Source organism: Panthera pardus, unplaced genomic scaffold, assembly GCF_024362965.1.
Source record: "Panthera pardus isolate Hobbes unplaced genomic scaffold, ASM2436296v1 HiC_scaffold_12, whole genome shotgun sequence".
NCBI classification, from domain to species: Eukaryota; Metazoa; Chordata; class Mammalia; order Carnivora; family Felidae; genus Panthera; species Panthera pardus.
In genome coordinates, this window is record NW_026526677.1 from 54453330 (window position 1) to 54473196 (window position 19867).

Sequence of the window (19867 nt, forward strand, 5' to 3'; positions counted from 1 at the left end):
GCTTAATCTCTGAAATGAAACTATGACTATATTTGGAAAGTAAAGAAATTGAGGCCACTGAAACTTACGCATCAAAGATAGAAGTAGGAGTGGAATCAAGTTCTGTTTAACTGTTCAAATCATATATGAAAAGACAGGACAAAAGGAAACAACTACAAGATGACTCTCAAAGCAAGTGAAAAAACCAATAGAACCCAGGAGGTGACAGTGGGCAGCCTCTCCGGGCTGCAGGAGGTTTTTTCCTTCAAGTTTACATCAGAGTTGGGTCTATGTAAACCTAAATATATTTGTGAGAAACGCCACACAAAAATCTAGGAGGAAGGTTTTTGTAGCCACATTTATTTCTATGTATAAAACCAGGACTTAATCTTATGATATGATTCTGGATCTTTGCAGTATTTTGATGAAATCACAGGATATCACAATACGGTTTTTGTAATGCAATGAAAATTTGCATAATTTCTGAAGAGGAAAAAAAAAGAAAAAGAAGAACAGATGGGGGGGGGATGCAAAATAAGGAGAGAGAAACCAATACAGGGACACCTAGAGATAAAAAAGGAATAAGAATCATCAAAGAAAGAGCCATATAAATGATAAAGGGTAACCAGTACGTGTCCAAAAAAATACAGCATGCCCTATAAATTCTACTTTAAATCATCTACTAACACCATTTATTAAAAATCACATATAAAGACTCTGAAATGCCCTCACTTACCATATAAATTGGATAACAAAGCTTAAGCTTTCAGTCTCTGAATTCATTAAAATATTTACAGAATGGACCCCCTTCCCCCCCAAAAAATAAACACTGTCAAGCACATTTAAATTTACTAAATTTAATATCACAAGGCGTTTCTCTGCTCAGAAGTTCCATCTATATACATATTCCATTTTAATTCTTTATTTTTGCAATATTATTTTCTTCACACGGTCACAAATCTGTTTGGTTCTGACTCCGTATATGACAGGGTTGAGCATTGGTGGCACTACAACATAAAGATTGGCCAGGAGTATGTGGATATAGCGGGGGACGTTATGGCCAAAGCGATGTGTCATAAAGGAAAAGAGAGCTGGTGTATAGAAGGCAAGAATTACACAAACATGAGAACCACATGTGCTGAGGGACTTGAGTCGGGCTTCGCGGGAAGGAAGATGGAAAACGGCATAGAGTATCTGAATATAAGAAAGGGCAATGGCTATGATGTCAAATACTAGGATTGAAATAGCACCCAGGCCATAGATGATATTGCTCTTGATGCTGGCACAAGACAGACGAGCCAGACCCATGTGTTCACAATAGGTATGGGGAATGATATGATTCCCACAGAAGGGCAGTCGCAAAATAAGAAACACAAATGGAATAACAGAAATAAATGACCTCACTAACACACCAACACCAATCACAGAGACAACCTTGTTGGTGAGAATGGTGCTATATCGAAGTGGGTTGCATATGGCCACATAGCGGTCATAAGCCATTGCCAACAGGACTGCTGACTCCATACCAGTGAAGTTGTGGATAAAAAACATCTGGGTGAGACAAGCATCGAAGATTATCTCCCTGAGACTAAACCAGAAGATCCCAAGCATCTTGGGGATGGTAGCTGTGGACAGACCCAAATCAATGGTAGCCAACATGGCCAGGAAGTAGAACATGGGCTGGTGTAGGCTGCTGTCAACCTGGACCACAAACAAAATAGTGAGGTTTCCTATGAGTGCAATCATGTACACAGCGCAAAAGGGAAAGCCAATCCACATGTGGACAGTTTCCAGTCCTGGGATCCCCAGCAGCAAAAAGAAGGAGGGATGAAACTGGGTGTCATTGGGAAGGGACATGTTGATAGGTAACGCATAAGTCCATGTTCTTACAATTATATGTTCGTTAATCCTCAGGACACAAGGTAAAACTCTGCAACGTTTTAAACCTAAAGAAAAATAAGATCATACAATTTTGTACATTCTCCTCTTCAGTTAATTCACACAATTAAAATGTACAATCAGAAATCCATCTCGAGCAACGTGAGGAAGTGAATTCTCAGTGAAAACCTTTGGAAGCAGTTATGCAGTGGATTATAATAAAAAATTTTTCATAATATATTCATCTTTGTTAGCAACTTTCTTTTTTCTTTTTTAATTTGCAATGGTCTCACCACTGGTATTAGGCTAAGATTTTGCCTTAATACCTACTTCATTAATTATCTTCTGTCATCACCAACATAATTTACTTTCAATTTTGGCATATACAGAGTTGTGCTGGCCTATGTAAATAGTTATTTCTGTTGGTTCCATTTGGTTAGATGGTAACACATAGGTGTTGACATACAAGATGGGTAACAAGTGTTAATGAACACAGATTCATTAAAATGTAGTCTCAACTATTAGAAATAAGTCTTTAGGATTAAAATCCATCCATTTGTTAATATTTATTCATTATTATTACAAAATAAGAAGCAAATGTGGTGAAAACAGAAGCAACTACCATTTTTTTTATTTAAAAAAAATTTTTTAACGTTTTTTTATTTATTTTTGAGACAGAGAGAGACAGAGCATGAACGGGGCAGGGGCCGAGAGAGAGGGAGACACAGAATCAGAAGCAGGCTCCAGGCTCTGAGCCATCAGCCCAGAGCCCGACGCGGGGCTCAAACTCATGGACCGCGAGATCATGACCTGAGCTGAAGTCGGACGCTTAACCGACTGAGCCACCCAGACGCCCCGCAACTACCATTTTTGAAGGTACTGCCTATTGCTTTCCACGTTGTCGGCACCTATGCAAGTACCAGCTCTAATCTTTATAAACACATATAGGAGAACATAGTTAACCATATTTTTACATGTGGATCTGAACCTTAAATAGTTTAAAACCCTTGTCAAACGCTTGAAGCGCTTGTAGTTCTGGAGCTGTGGAAAGAAGGTAGAGAGGAAATAATTAAATTGGAATGGAGAGAGATTGGAAATAAGGAAAAGCTGACTCATGCCTCAGTCACGTCAGATCCACACAGCTTCCCTTTGTCCACACACATTCACACAAACACATAATCTCTTTTAAACTCACATCCCTCTGAATAAGAGATATCAATGTCTTCATTATAAATCTCAGGCAGTCATTATTTTAAGAGTTAAGATGCATGACAAATATGTTGAAGAAAAGACCAGGTGGCATATTCTGAGCAAGCTGAATCTACCATATCCAAAGCTACCCAAGCTGTTCTACATGTTCATGTACTTTATGTCATTTGTTAGAGTATTTCTGAAGCACTTGATCATTCATTACATGTAATTGTTTTCTGGTAAAAAGTGTCTTTTCATGATTTTATATCATTGGAGGATTCCAGAGGAGCAGTAGTAATTATGATCCCAGTTTCAGTTAGACAATCAGAGTAATAGCCAGACATTGTTGTATGAGAAGCAGAGGCAAGAAGTGTCATGTCTGTGATAAACAACTAATAGAGGGAGTAGTACCATGTGGGTGAGGAAAGCTGGAACTCCTGGGAAGAAATGGTAGACATTTGAAAAGGAAGGAAGCTAAAAATAATAGATATTATGGTTTCTTTTTAAGTTTATTTATTGATTTTGAGAGTGAGAGATCATGCAAGAGAGAGCATGAGTAGGGGAGGAGCAGAGAGAGAGGGACAAATGGGAATCCCAAGCAGGCTCTGCACTGTCAGTGCAGAGCCCCAATAAGGGCTTGATCTTATGAACTGTGAGGCCATGACCTGAGCTGAAAACAAGACTCAGAAGCTTAGCCTACTGAGCCACCCAGGTGCCCCTAGATGTTATTTGTAGGGGATGCTCTGTGACATGACTGTAAGAATAGTCTCTCTTCTATAATCCTCTGGCCTTGTAATGGTGAATAAAAAGGCATGATGTGATCAACACAAGAATAGAAAGTAGGATTCAATTATGGGAGCTGAATTTTCTATGATTTATCAATGTAAGCAAAGTGCCAATGGCAGATTCTTTTATTAAATAATTTTTTTATATTCTTCAGTAACATCTCAGAAGATCAAAATTGTAGGCAATAGTCTCAGAAAGCTACAAAAACAAAACCCAAACAAACAAACAAACAAAAAGGGTGATGCTACTTTTCAAGTAGATTTAAAATCAGTACATTTATCTCTGTCCTCATGGGATCATTTTTGGGGTTTATTACGACACAATACTTTACAGTGCTTAAAAGCATGAGCTCTATAGTTTGACCAATTGTGTCAAAACTCAGTTTCCTGACTTAGTCACTCTATAATCAAAGGAGACTAAATAACAAGCACTTTTCATCTATAAAATAGAGATTAGAGATAATAAAGATTAAAACCCTAAGTATGTTGTTAGTTTTAAACAGATAATTTTTTAAAACACTCTGAACCATGTTCCAAAGATACTAATTATCCATCATTCTTTAGATATCAGGCAGACTAATTTTTCTAAAATGCCCATTGAATGGATTCAGGCTGAAATCCAAATGCTTTTCCTAGAATTATATGGTTTTTCCTAATGTAATCCTACTCATTCTCTAAACTTCAGTCCTAGTCCTCTATCCCCTACACTTATCCCATGGCTCTTCTCTTCCTTTCCTATCCCTCTCTTTCCCTTCAGCCATCACTGTGACATAAGGAGGCTCTGTGAGCTGGGAGATGGGGAAGACTCACCAGAATGAGCACCAGGATAGAATCCTGTCTCTGTTTTATCTCAACCTGCTCAGTCTTTATGAGGGTGCTGCTCTTTGCCTGTGAGGAGCCTTTAACAGGAAATTCCCTATAGCCAGTTTTGTAAAAACACACAAGGTCTCTGAGGAATCTAATTTCTAATTCTGACTCAAAAAGAGAGAACCAATAGGGAGCTATGGCTTCTGAGAAAATGAAGGCAGAATAGCGAGGTTTAAGTCAGCAAGATGACGGAATAAGAGGACCCAGGACTCTTCCCAATACGAAAACACAGATTGAACAAGCATTGATGGATGAAAAGACCTATACGAGAGTTCCAGAATTCAGTTGAGAGATTACAGGATCCTGGTGGCTCATACAACAAGAATAGACAAATGGAAAAGGATTAGAAGAAAAGTTTCACCTGACCCACATCCCCTCTCCCCCAACCTGGCACTATTCTGCGCCAAGAGAGATTCCCTCAGCCCATTAGTTCTCCCGTGGTGGAAAGAGTGTGGTGGAAAGAGTGAGCAACTCTGCCCCTGCACACCTATATGTGTATCCACACAAACATAGTTCTCATTATTCTCAATAGCTATGTTCTATAACACTGAATTATGTTCTTGAACACTGAATTAGAAAATTTGGAACCATTGCTCTTAGGGGAAATCTAGAGTAAGATTCCTACAAGCATCTTGTCACAACATTTTTGTCAATCAGCCAATACACAAACTTTTTTTAAATGTGTGTTTCTGTGAAAATACACCTCCTTTAATACATAGTTCTTACAAATGATTAATTGTACAGTCCTTAAATGATTGAAAACCGGGGGCTGTGGATGCCACTTATGTTGGTTCCTTCCACAAAGTCTTTATAGGACAAGCCAGTCTCATTGGTGTTGATACTTGTTTTCCACTTACTGCTTACTGCTTAATGCCATTTAATAGGCATTTGAAGAACTCATCTGCAGCCTCCTGATTAGCAAGACCTGCCTGAGGCCTGAGCTCCAAGTTTAACATTGTATATTCTTTGTTGCCTTTTTTTTTTCACTATATGAAGTTTATTGTCAAATTGGTTTCCATACAACACCCAGGGCTCATCCCAAAAGGTGCCCTCCTCAATACCCAACACCCACCCTCCCCTCCCTCCCACCCCCCCATCAACCCTAGTTTGTTCTCAGTTTTTATGAGTCTCTTATGCTTTGGCTCTCTCCCACTCTAACCTCTTTTTTTTTTTTTTCTTCCCCTCCCCCATGGTTTCTGTTAAGTTGATTCTCAGGATCCACATAAGAGTGAAACCATATGGTATCTGTCTTTCTCTGTATGGCTTATTTCACTTAGCATCACACTCTCCAGTTCCATCCACGTTGCTCCAAAAGGCCATATTTCATTCTTTCTCATTGCCACGTAGTATTCCATTGTGTATATAAACCACAATTTCTTTATCCATTCATCAGATGATGGACATTTAGGCTCTTTCCATAATTTGGCTATTGTTGAGAGTGCTGCTATACACATTGGGGTACAAGTGCCCCTATGCATCAGTACTCCTGTATCCCTTGGGTAAATTCCTAGCAGTGCTATTGCTGGGTCATAGGGTAGGTCTATTTTTAATTTTCTGAGGAACCTCCACACTGCTTTCCAGAGCGGCTGCACCAATTTGCATTCCCACCAACAGTGCAAGAGGGTTCCCGTTTCTCCACATCCTCTCCAGCATCTATAGTCTCCTGATTTGTTCATTTTGGCCACTCTGACTGGCGTGAGGTGATATCTGAGTGTGGTTTTGATTTGTATTTCCCTGATAAGGAGCGACGTTGAACATCTTTTCATGTGCCTGTTGGCCATCCGGATGTCTTCTTTAGAGAAGTGTCTATTCATGTTTTCTGCCCATTTCTTCACTGGGTTATTTGTTTTTTGGGTGTGGAGTTTGGTGAGCTCTTTATAGATTTTGGATACTAGCCCTTTGTCCGATATGTCATTTGCAAATATCTTTTCCCATGCGGTTGGTTGCCTTTTAGTTTTGTTGGTTGTTTCCTTTGCTATGCAGAAGCTTTTTATCTTCATAAAGTTCCAGTAATTCATTTTTGCTTTTAATTCCCTTGCCTTTGGGGATGTGTCGAGTAAGAGATTGCTACGGCTGAGGTCAGAGAGGTCTTTTCCTGCTTTCTCCTCTAAGGTTTTGATGGTTTCCTGTCTCACATTCAGGTCCTTTATCCATTTTGAGTTTATTTTTGTGAATGGTGTGAGAAAGTGGTCTAGTTCCATTCTTCTGCATGTTGCTGTCCAGTTCTCCCAGCACCATTTGTTAAAGAGACTGTCTTTTTTCCATTGGATGTTCTTTCCTGCTTTGTCAAAGATGAGTTGGCCATACGTTTGTGCGTCTAGTTCTGGGGTTTCTATTCTATTCCATTGGTCTATGTGTCTGTTTTTGTGCCAATACCATGCTGTCTTGATGATGACAGCTTTGTAGTAGAGGCTAAAGTCTGGGATTGTGATGCCTCCTGCTTTGGTGTTCTTCTTCAAAATTACTTTGGCTCTTCGGGGCCTTTTGTGGTTCCATATGAATTTTAGGATTGCTGGTTCTAGTTTCGAGAAGAATGCTGGTGCCATTTTGATTGGGATTGCATTGAATGTGTAGATAGCTTTGGGTAGTATTGACATTTTGACAATATTTATTCTTCCAATCCATGAGTAGGGAATGTCTTTCCATTTCCTTATATCTACTTCAATTACCTTCATAACCTTTCTATAGTTTTCAGCATACAGATCTTTTACAACTTTGGTTAGATTTATTCCTAGGTATTTTATGCTTCTTGGTGCAATTGTGAATGGGATCAGCTTCTTTATTTGTCTTTCTGTTGCTTCATTGTTAGTGTATAAGAATGCAACTGATTTCTGTACATTGATTTTGTATCCTGCAACTTTGCTGAATTCATGTATCAGTTCTAGCAGACGTTTGGTGGAGTCTATCGGATTTTCCATGTATAATATCATGTCATCTGCAAAAGGCGAAAGCTTGACTTCATCTTTGCCAATTTTGATGCCTTTGATTTCCTTTTGTTGTCTGATTGCTGATGCTAGAACTTCCAACACTATGTTAAACAACAGCGGTGAGAGTGGGCATCCCTGTCGTGTTCCTGATCTCAGGGAAAAAGCTCTCAGTTTTTCCCCACTGAGGATGATGTTAGCTGTGGGCTTTTCATAAACGGCTTTTATGATGTTTAAGTATGTTCCTTCTATCCTGACTTTCTCAAGGGTTTTTATTAAGAAAGGGTGCTGGATTTTGTCAAAGGCCTTTTCTGCATCGATTGACAGGATCATATGGTTCTTCTCTTTTTTTTTTGTTAATGTGATGTATCACGTTGATTGATTTGCGAATGTTGAACCAGCCCTGCATCTCAGGAATGAATCCCACTTGATCATGGTGAATAGTTCTTTTTATATGCTGTTGAATTCGATTTGCTAGTATCCTATTGAGAATTTTTGCATCCATATTCATCAGGGATATTGGCCTGTAGTTCTCTTTTTTTACTGGGTCTCTGTCTGGTTTAGGAATCAAAGTAATACTGGCTTCATAGAATGAGTCTGGAAGTTTTCCTTCCCTTTCTATTTCTTGGAATAGCTTGAGAAGGATAGGTATTATCTCTGCTTTAAACGTCTGGTAGAACTCCCCTGGGAAGCCATCTGGTCCTGGACTCTTATTTGTTGGGAGATTTTTGATAACCGATTCAATTTCTTCGCTGGTTATGGGTCTGTTCAAGCTTTCTATTTCCTCCTGATTGAGTTTTGGAAGAGTGTGGGTGTTTAGGAATTTGTCCATTTCTTCCAGGTTGTCCAATTTGTTGGCATATAATTTTTCATAGTATTCCCTGATAATTGTTTGTATCTCTGAGGGATTGGTTGTAATAATTCCATTTTCATTCATGATTTTATCTATTTGGGTCATCTCCCTTTTCTTTTTGAGAAGCCTGGCTAGAGGTTTGTCAATTTTGTTTATTTTTTCAAAAAACCAACTCTTGGTTTCGTTGATCTGCTCTACCGTTTTTTTTAGATTCTATATTGTTTATTTCTGCTCTGATCTTTATTATTTCTCTTCTTCTGCTGGGTTTAGGCTGCCTTTGCTGTTCTGCTTCTATTTCCTTTAGGTGTGCTGTTAGATTTTGTATTTGGGATTTTTCTTGTTTCTTGAGATAGGCCTGGTTTGCGATGTATTTTCCTCTCAGGACTGCCTTCGCTGCATCCCAAAGCGTTTGGATTGTTGTATTTTCATTTTCGTTTGTTTCCATATATTTTTTAATTTCTTCTCTAATTGCCTGGTTGGCCCACTCATTCTTTAGTAGGGTGTCCTTTAACCTCCATGCTTTTGGAGGTTTTCCAGACTTTTTCCTGTGGTTGATTTCAAGCTTCATAGCATTGTGGTCTGAAAGTATGCATGGTATAATTTCAATTCTTGTATACTTATGAAGGGCTGTTTTTTGACCCAGTATATGATCTATCTTGGAGAATGTTCCATGTGCACTCGAGAAGAAAGTATATTCTGTTGCTTTGGGATGCAGAGTTCTAAATATATCTGTCAAGTCCATCTGATCCAATGTATCATTCAGGGCCCTTGTTTCTTTATTGACTGTGTGTCTAGATGATCTATCCATTTCTGTAAGTGGGGTGTTAAAGTCCCCTGCAATTACCACATTCTTATCAAGAAGGTTGCTTATGTTTATGAGTAATTGTTTTATATATTTGGGGGCTCCGGTATTCGGCGCATAGACATTTATAACTGTTAGCTCTTCCTGATGGATAGACTCTGTGATTATTATATAATGCCCTTCTTCATCTCTTGTTACAGCCTTTAATTAAAATCTAGTTTGTCTGATCTGAGTATGGCTACTCCAGCTTTCTTTTGGCTTCCAGTAGCATGATAAATAGTTCTCCATCCCCTCACTCTCAATCTAAAGGTGTCCTCAGATCTAAAATGAGTCTCCTGTAGACAGCAAATAGATGGGTCTTATTTTTTTATCCATTCTGATACCCTATGTCTTTTGGTTGGCGCATTTAATCCATTTACATTCAGTGTTATTATGGAAAGATACGGGGTTAGAGTCATTGTGACGTCTGAATGTTGTATGCTTGTAGTGATGTCTCTGGTACTTTGTCTCACAGGATCCCCCTTAGGATCTCTTGTAGGGCTGGTTTAGTGGTGATGAATTCCTTCAGTTTTTGTTTGGGAAGACCTTTATCTCTCCTTCTATTCTAAATGGCAGACTTGCTGGATAAAGGATTCTCGGCTGCATATTTTTTCTGTTCAGCAAATGGAAGAAATCATGGCAATCCTTTCTGGCCTGCCAAGTTTCAAAAGAGAGATCAGTCACGAGTTTTATAGGTCTCCCTTTATATGTGAGGGCACGTTTATCCCTTGCTGCTTTCAGAATTTTCTCTTTATCCTTGTATTTTGCCAGTTTCACTATGATATGTCGTGTAGAAGATGGATTCAAGTTACGTCTGAAGGGAGTTCTCTGTGCCTCTTGGATTTCAATGCCTTTTTCCTTCCCCAGTTCAGGGAAGTTCTCACCTATAATTTCTTCAAGTACCCCTTCAGCACCTTTCCCTCTCTCTTCCTCCTCTGGGATACCAATTATGCGTATATTATTTCTTTTTAGTGTATCACTTAGTTCTCTAATTTTCCCCTCATACTCCTGGATTTTTTATCTCTATTTCCCTCAGCTTCCTCTTTTTCCATAACTTTATCTTCTAGTTCACCTATTCTCTCCTCTGCCTCTTGAATCCGAGCCGTCGTCGTTTCCATTTTGTTTTGCATTTCGTTTAAAGCGCTTCTCAGCTCCTTGTGACTGTTCCTTAGTCCCTTGATCTCTGTGGCAAGAGATTCTCTGCTGTCTTCTATACTGTTTTCAAGCCCAGCGATTAATTTTATGACTATTATTCTAAATTCACTTTCTGTTATATTATTTAAATCCTTTTTGATCAGTTCATTAGCTGTTGTTATTTCCTGGAGGTTCTTCTGAGGGGAATTCTTGCGTTTGGTCATTTTGGATAGTCCCTGGAGTGGTGAGGACCTGCAGGGCACTTCCCCTGTGCTGTGGTGTATAACTGGAGTTGGTGGGCGGGGCCGCAGTCTGCCCTGATGTCTGCCCCCAGCCCAACTATGGGGCCACAGTCAGACTGGTGTGTGCCTTCTCTTCCCGTCTCCTAGGGGCGGGATTCACTGTGGGGTGGCGTGGCCCGTCTGGGCTACTTGCACACTGCCAGGCTTGTGGTGCTGGGGATCTGGCGTATTAGCTGGGGTGGGTAGGTAAGGTGAACGGGGGCATGAGGGGCAGGCTTAGCTCGCTTCTCCTTGGGTGATCCACTTCAGGAGGAGCCCTGTGGCAGCGGGAGAGAGTCAGATCCGCTGCTGGAGGTTTGGCTCCACAGAAGCACAGAGTTGGGTGTTTGCGCAGAGCGAGCAAGTTGCCTGGCAGGAACTGGTTCTTTTGGGAATTTGGCTGGGGGATGGGCGGGGGAGATGGCACTGGCGAGCGCCTTTGTTCCCCACCAAACTGAGCTCTGTCATCCGGGGTCTCAGCAGCTCTCCCTCCCTTTGTCCTCCAGCCCTCCCGCTTTCTGAGCAGAGCTGTTAACTTATGATCTCCCAGACCCTAAGTCGCGCTTGCTGTCGAAACACAGTCTGTCAGGCCCCTCCGCTTTTGCCAGCCAGACTCGGGGCGCTGCTTGGCCGGCGAGCCGCCCCTCCGCCCCGGCTTCCTCCCGCCAGTCCATGTAGCACGCACCGCCTCGCCGCCCTTCCTACCCTCTTCTGTGGGCCTCTCGTCTGCGCCTGGCTCCGGAGACTCCGTTCTGCTAATCCTCTGGCTGTTTTCTGGGTTATTTAGGCAGGTGTAGGTGGAATCTAAGTGATCAGCAGGACGCGTGGTGAGCCCAGCATCCTCCTACGCCGCCATCTTCCCTCTCTCCCTGTTCTCAGTTTTTAAGAGTCTCTTATGCTTTGGCTCTCTTCCACTCTAACCTCTTTTTTTTTTTTTTCCTTCCCCTCCCCCATGGGTTTCTGTTAAGTTTCTCAGGATCCACATAAGAGTGAAACCATATGGTATCTGTCTTTCTCTGTATGGCTTATTTCACTTAGCATCACACTCTCCAGTTCCATCCACGTTGCTACAAAAGGCCATATTTCATTCTTTCTCATTGCCACGTAGTACTCCATTGTGTATATAAACCACAATTTCTTTATCCATTCATCAGTTGATGGACATTTAGGTTCTTTCCATAATTTGGCTATTGTTGAAAGTGCTGCTATACACATTGGGGTACAAGTGCCCCTATGCATCAGTACTCCTGTATCCCTTGGGTAAATTCCTAGCAGTGCTACTGCTGGGTCATAGGGTGGGTCTATTTTTAATTTTCTGAGGAACCTCCACACTGTTTTCCAGAGTGACTGAACCAATTTGCATTCCCACCAACAGTGCAAGAGGGTTCCCGTTTCTCCACATCCTCTCCAGCATCTATAGTCTCCTGATTTGTTCATTTTAGCCACTCTGACTGGTGTGAGGTGATATCTGAGTGTGGTTTTGATTTGTATTTTCCTGATGTCTTTGTTGCCTTTTGACACATTTCCTAGCCAGCCTGTGCCAGCCTAGAAGAGTGATTGTTATTCTGACCTGGAATGATATAACTGAATACCTTTGACCTCCTCACACCAGGGTTGTCCCACTAGGCTTTTTTTTTTTTTTAATTGTCATGTCTTGAATCCACAAGTTTAACCCCTTTTTCATCTTTTCCATATTTTTATCTCACACTACCTACCGATGTTATTTTAGTACTTTCTAGAGTGCCTTCACACACAGATAGACAAGTTTCCTCTTCCTTTATTGGGGTATATATTATATTTTTGATTCATTAATCTTGAACTCACAACCAACAATGCTATAACTCACACTTGAATGGAGTTTATCTAAGATGGTTATTTTCTCCGTAAGGCACATTACAATCTTGCACTTAGAAACACTAGAAAAGTATTATTTATACCAGTAAACTCCATAAATGGTAAGATATTTACGTATTCTAGTGTGCATCAGCCGTATGCATGGGGGCCATTTTAAACAGTGGAATCAACAAAAAACACAAAAATATGAAAATATGGCATGAAACAGATTGCAAAAGCACTTGTTTATAGCTAAAATGAGAAGTCAGAACCTCACCTTAATCAATCTCTGGGAATGTGACTGTCAGGCAACTCAAATATTTACCAGCTCTTTGCATGCTGCAAATAACTGTTAAAGTGCCATGAGAATTTATTTGACAATAATTTAAGTTACAATTTAAATTGTATGGAGTGGGGGGGAAATTGGAGATGGTGACACGGGAGGACGCTGGGCTCACCGCGCATCCTGCTGATCACTTAGATTCCACCTACACCTGCCTAAATAACCCAGAAAACCGCCAGAGGATCAGCAGAACGGAGTCTCCGGAGCCAAGCGCAGATGAGAGGCCCACAGAAGAGGGTAGGAAGGACGGCAAGGGGGTGCCCGCTCCACGGACTGGCGGGAGGGAGCCGGGGCGGAGGGGCTGCTCCTCGGCCAAGCAGAGCCCCCGAGTCTGGCTGGCAAAAGCGGAGGGGCTGGACTGTGTTCCCACAGCAAGCGCGACTTACCATCTGGGAGGTCATAACTTAACAGCTCTGCTCCGGAAAGCCGGAAGGCTGGAGGACAAAGGGAGGGAGAGTTGCTGAGCCCCCGGACAACAGAGGTCAGTTTGGTGGGGAACAAAGGCGCTTGCCAGCGCCATCTCCCCCGCCCATCCCCCAGCCAAAATTCCAAAGGGAACCAGTTCCTGCCAGGGAACTTGCTCACTCGGCACAAACACCCAACTCTGTGCTTCTGTGGAGCCAAACCTCCGGCAGCGGATCTGACTCCCTCCAGCTGCCACAGGGCCCCTCCTGAAGTGGATCACCTAAGGAGAAGTGAGCTAAGCCTGCCCCTCATGCCCCCGTTCACCTTGCCTACCCACCCCAGCTAATACGCCAGATCCCCAGCACCACAAGCCTGGCAGTGTGCAAGTAGCCCAGACGGGCCACGCCACCCCACAGTGAATCCCGCCCCTAGGAGACGGGAAGAGAAGGCACACACCAGTCTGACTGTGGCCCCATAGGTGGGCTGGGGGCAGACATCAGGGCGGACTGCGGCCCCGCCCACCAACTCCAGTTATACACCACAGCACGGGGGAAGTGCCCTGCGGGTCCTCACCACTCCAGGGACTATCCAAAATGACCAAACGCAAGAATTCCCCTCAGAAGAACCTCCAGGAAATAACAACAGCTAATGAACTGATCAAAAAGGATTTAAATAATATAACAGAAAGTGAATTTAGAATAATAGTCATAAAATTAATCGCTGGGCTTGAAAACAGTATACAGGACAGCAGAGAATCTCTTGCCACAGAGATCAAGGGACTAAGGAACAGTCACAAGGAGCTGAAAAGCGCTTTAAACGAAATGCAAAACAAAATGGAAACGACGACAGCTCGGATTGAAGAGGCAGAGGAGAGAATAGGTGAACTAGAAGATAAAGTTATGGAAAAAGAGGAACCTGAGAGAAAGAGAGATAAAAAATCCAGGAGTATGAGGGGAAAATTAGAGAACTAAGTGATACACTAAAAAGAAATAATATACGCATAATTGGTATCCCAGAGGAGGAAGAGAGAGGGAAAGGTGCTGAAGGGGTACTTGAAGAAATTATAGGTGAGAACTTCCCTGAACTGGGGAAGGAAAAAGGCATTGAAATCCAAGAGGCACAGAGAACTCCCTTCAGACGTAACTTGAATCCATCTTCTACACGACATATCATAGTGAAACTGGCAAAATACAAGGATAAAGAGAAAATTCTGAAAGCAGCAAGGGATAAACGTGCCCTCACATATAAAGGGAGACCTATAAAACTCGTGACTGATCTCTCTTTTGAAACTTGGCAGGCCAGAAAGGATTGCCATGATTTCTTCCATTTGCTGAACAGAAAAAATATGCAGCCGAGAATCCTTTATCCAGCAAGTCTGCCATTTAGAATAGAAGGAGAGATAAAGGTCTTCCCAAACAAAAACTGAAGGAATTCATCACCACTAAACCAGCCCTACAAGAGATCCTAAGGGGGATCCTGTGAGACAAAGTACCAGAGACATCACTACAAGCATACAACATTCAGACGTCACAATGACTCTAACCCCGTATCTTTCCATAATAACACTGAATGTAAATGGATTAAATGCGCCAACCAAAAGACATAGGGTATCAGAATGGATAAAAAAATAAGCCCATCTATTTACTGTCTACAAGAGACTCATTTTAGATCTGAGGATACCTTTAGATTGAGAGTGAGGGGATGGAGAACTATTTATCATGCTACTGGAAGCCAAAAGAAAGCTGGAGTAGCCATACTTAGATCAGACAAACTAGACTTTAAATTAAAGGCTGTAAGAAGAGATGAAGAAGGGCATTATATAATAATTACAGGGTCTATCCATCAGGAAGAGCTAACAGTTATAAATGTCTATGTGCTGAATACCTGGCCCCCAAATATATAAAACAATTACTCATAAACATAAGCAACCTTCTTGATAAGAATGTGGTAATTGCAGGGGACTTTAACACTCCACTTACAGAAATGGATAGATCATCTAGACACACAGTCAATAAAGAAACAAGGGCCCTGAATGATACATTGGATCAGATGGACTTGACAGATATATTTAGAACTCTGCATCCCAAAGCAACAGAATATACTTTCTTCTCGAGTGCACATGGAACATTCTCCAAGATAGATCATATACTGGGTCAAAAAACAGCCCTTCATAAGTATATAAGAATTGAAATTATACCATGCATACTTTCAGACCACAATGCTATGAAGCTTGAAATCAACCACAGGAAAAAGTCTGGAAAACCTCCAAAAGCATGGAGGTTAAAGGACACCCTACTAAAGAATGAGTGGGCCAACCAGGCAATTAGAGAAGAAATTAAAAAATATATGGAAACAAACGAAAATGAAAATACAACAATCCAAACGCTTTGGGATGCAGCGAAGGCAGTCCTGAGAGGAAAATACATCGCAAACCAGGCCTATCTCAAGAAACAAGAAAAATCCCAAATACAAAATCTAACAACACACCTAAAGGAAATAGAAGCAGAACAGCAAAGGCAGCCTAAACCCAGCAGAAGAAGAGAAATAATAAAGATCAGAGCAGAAATAAACAATATAGAATCTAAAAAAACGGTAGAGCAGATCAACGAAACCAAGAGTTGGTTTTTTGAAAAAATAAACAAAATTGACAAACCTCTAGCCAGGCTTCTCAAAAAGAAAAGGGAGATGACCCAAATAGATAAAATCATGAATGAAAATGGAATTATTACAACCAATCCCTCAGAGATACAAACAATTACAGGGAATACTATGAAAAATTATATGCCAACAAATTGGACAACCTGGAAGAAATGGACAAATTCCTAAACACCCACATTCTTCCAAAACTCAATCAGGAGGAAATAGAAAGCTTGAACAGACCCATAACCAGCGAAGAAATTGAATCGGTTATCAAAAATCTCCCAACAAATAAGAGTCCAGGACCAGATGGCTTCCCAGGGGAGTTCTACCAGACGTTTAAAGCAGAGATAATACCTATCCTTCTCAAGCTATTCCAAGAAATAGAAAGGGAAGGAAAACTTCCAGACTCATTCTATGAAGCCAGTATTACTTTGATTCCTAAACCAGACAGAGACCCAGTAAAAAAAGAGAACTACAGGCCAATATCCCTGATGAATATGGATGCAAAAATTCTCAATAGGATACTAGCAAATCGAATTCAACAGTGTATAAAAAGAATTATTCACCATGATCAAGTGGGATTCATTCCTGGGATGCAGGGCTGGTTCAACATTCGCAATCAATCAACATAATACATCACATTAATAAAAGAAAAGAGAAGAACCATATGATCCTGTCAATCGATGCAGAAAAGGCCTTTGACAAAATCCAGCACCCTTTCTTAATAAAAACCTTTGAGAAAGTTGGGATAGAAGGAACATACTTAAACATCATAAAAGCCGTTTATGAAAAGCCCATAGCTAACATCATCCTCAGTGGGGAAAAACTGAGAGCTTTTTCCCTGAGATCAGGAACACTACAGTGATGTCCACTCTCACTGCTGTTGTTTAACATAGTGTTGGAAGTTCTAGCATCAGCAATCAGACAACAAAAGGAAATCAAAGGCATCAAAATTGGCAAAGATGAAGTCAAGCTTTCGCTTTTTGCAGATGATATGATATTATACATGGAAAATCTGATAGACTCCACCAAAAGTCTGCTAGAACTGATACATGAATTCAGCAAAGTTGCAGGATACAAAATCAATGTACAGAAATCAGTTGCATTCTTATACACTAACAATGAAGCAACAGAAAGACAAATAAAGAAGCTGATCCCATTCACAATTGCACCAAGAAGCATAAAATACCTAGGAATAAATCTAACCAAAGATGTAAAAGATCTGTATGCTGAAAACTATAGAAAGCTTATGAAGGTAATTGAAGTAGATATAAGGAAATGGAAAGACATTCCCTGCTCATGGATTGGAAGAATAAATATTGTCAAAATGTCAATACTACCCAAAGCTATCTACACATTCAATGCAATCCCAATCAAAATGGCACCAGCATTCTTCTCGAAACTAGAACCAGCAATCCTAAAATTCATATGGAACCACAAAAGGCCCCGAAGAGCCAAAGTAATTTTGAAGAAGAACACCAAAGCAGGAGGCATCACAATCCCAGACTTTAGCCTCTACTACAAAGCTGTCATCATCAAGACAGCATGGTATTGGCACAAAAACAGACACATAGACCAATGGAATAGAATAGAAACCCCAGAACTAGACGCACAAACGTATGGCCAACTCATCTTTGACAAAGCAGGAAAGAACATCCAATGGAAAAAAGACAGTCTCTTTAACAAATGGTGCTGGGAGAACTGGACAGCAACATGCAGAAGAATGGAACTAGACCACTTTCTCACACCATTCACAAAAATAAACTCAAAATGGATAAAGGACCTGAATGTGAGACAGGAAACCATCAAAACCTTAGAGGAGAAAGCAGGAAAAGACCTCTCTGACCTCAGCCATAGCAATCTCTTACTCGACACTTCCCCAAAGGCAAGGGAATTAAAAGCAAAAATGAATTACTGGGACCTTTTGAAGATAAAAAGCTTCTGCACAGCAAAGGAAACAACCAACAAAACTAAAAGGCAACCAACCGCATGGGAAAAGATATTTGCAAATGACACATCGGACAAAGGGCTAGTATCCAAAATCTATAAAGAGCTCACCAAACTCCACACCCGAAAAACAAATAACCCAGTGAAGAAATGGGCAGAAGACATGAATAGACACTTCTCTAAAGAAGACATCCGATGGCCAACAGGCACATGAAAAGATGCTCAACGTCGCTCCTCATCAGGGAAATACAAATCAAAACCACACTCAGATATCACCTCACGCCAGTCAGAGTGGCCAAAATGAACAAATCAGGAGACTATAGATGCTGGAGAGGATGTGGAGAAACGGGAACCCTCTTGCACTGTTGGTGGGAATGCAAATTGGTGCAGCCACTCTGGAAAGCAGTGTGGAGGTTCCTCAGAAAATTAAAAATAGACCCACCCTATGACCCAGCAATAGCACTGCTAGGAATTTACCCAAGGGATACAGGAGTACTGATGCATAGGGGCACTTGTACCCCAATGTGTATAGCAGCACTCTCAACAATAGCCAAATTATGGAAAGAGCCTAAATGTCCATCATCTGATGAATGGATAAAGAAATTGTGGTTTATATACACAATGGAGTACTACGTGGCAATGAGAAAGAATGAAATATGGCCCTTTGTAGCAACGTGGATGGAACTGGAGAGTGTGATGCTAAGTGAAATAAGCCATACAGAGAAAGACAGATACCATATGGTTTCACTCTTATGTGGATCCTGAGAAACTTAACAGAAACCCATGGAGGAGGGGAAGGAAAAAAAAAAAAAAGAGGTTAGAGTGGGAGAGAGCCAAAGCATAAGAGACTCATAAAAACTGAGAACAAACTGAGGGTTGATGGGGGGTGGGATGGAGGGGAGGGTGGGTGTTGGGTATTGAGGAGGGCACCTTTTGGGATGAGCACTGGGTGTTGTATGGCAACCAATTTGACAATAAATTTCATATATTGAAAATTTTAAAAAAAATAAATAAATATAAAAAATAAAAAAAAAATAAATTGTATGGAGTGGGCAAATTTGCAAGTATGGAAATCCCCATATAATGGAGCCCTGCTGTGTATTTGTAATTTATATGACTCATATCTAAGATGTCCACAAAGAATGTAAGTAAATGTAAAATTAATCTGATAAAATTCCAACCTCTACATCTTAAAGATTGGTGAGATTGACACAAAAATGATGTAAAAACTGTTCAGTGCTCTCAAAGGAGCCTGAAATACATGCAAAAGCATAGTAAATCTAGATGGCTGAGAGGATTGCATGTTTATTAAAGTTGTCAAATTTTCCACATTAATGTTTAGATATAATTCAACTTTCACCAAAATCCCATTTTGATTAATTTCATATAATCAAATAAATCTTCCACAAAAATTATTCTGATGAATTGTGAAAGGAATAAGATACATGTTACAACATGTTATTTAGACTCTGATATAAAATGTTAAAGTCTAATACGACTTAAATATTCAAATGTATATGAATATGAAAATCATGGAATAAAATTAAACCAAATATCAAAGTGACAGTATGGTTGATGTTTGTTTTGTGTTTATATTTTCCTATATTAAAAATAAAAAGGCATTATTTGAAGTAAAGGAACTAGACACTTATCTATCCTTTTGTGATAAATACACATGATGTATTTAAGAACAATTCCGAGACTCAAGCAATCCTGCTGAGAGGCGGGCTCCAGAGACACTCCAAAAAACTCACCTTCCCTCTCCCCACCCTTGTTAGATTCTCCTGTTATTAAGATGTTAGTGCTAAAGACTTAGAACCTGAGTTCTGAGCTCAAATTGAACTCCCAGCGGTTTCTTCTCTTGACATGTTGGGAGGCCACCCCCACTCTATGCCCTTGAGAGCTTTAGAAATCAGAAAACATGTCTATAACTGAGCTTATTTGGAAATTCTATAAGTCTTGAGAG

At 40.7% G+C, this 19867-nt stretch overlaps 1 protein-coding gene across 1 annotated transcript; it reads right to left on the bottom strand.

The window, feature by feature from the left end:
• Positions 1-900: 900 nt before the first annotated feature.
• Positions 901-1842, bottom strand: LOC109267068 (olfactory receptor 52E2-like). The gene has a single exon (XM_019449572.2). The coding sequence runs from the start codon at positions 1834-1836 to the stop codon at positions 901-903; it is 936 nt and encodes a 311-aa protein (XP_019305117.2). The 5' UTR covers positions 1837-1842.
• Between the last annotated feature and the right edge of the window lie 18025 nt (positions 1843-19867).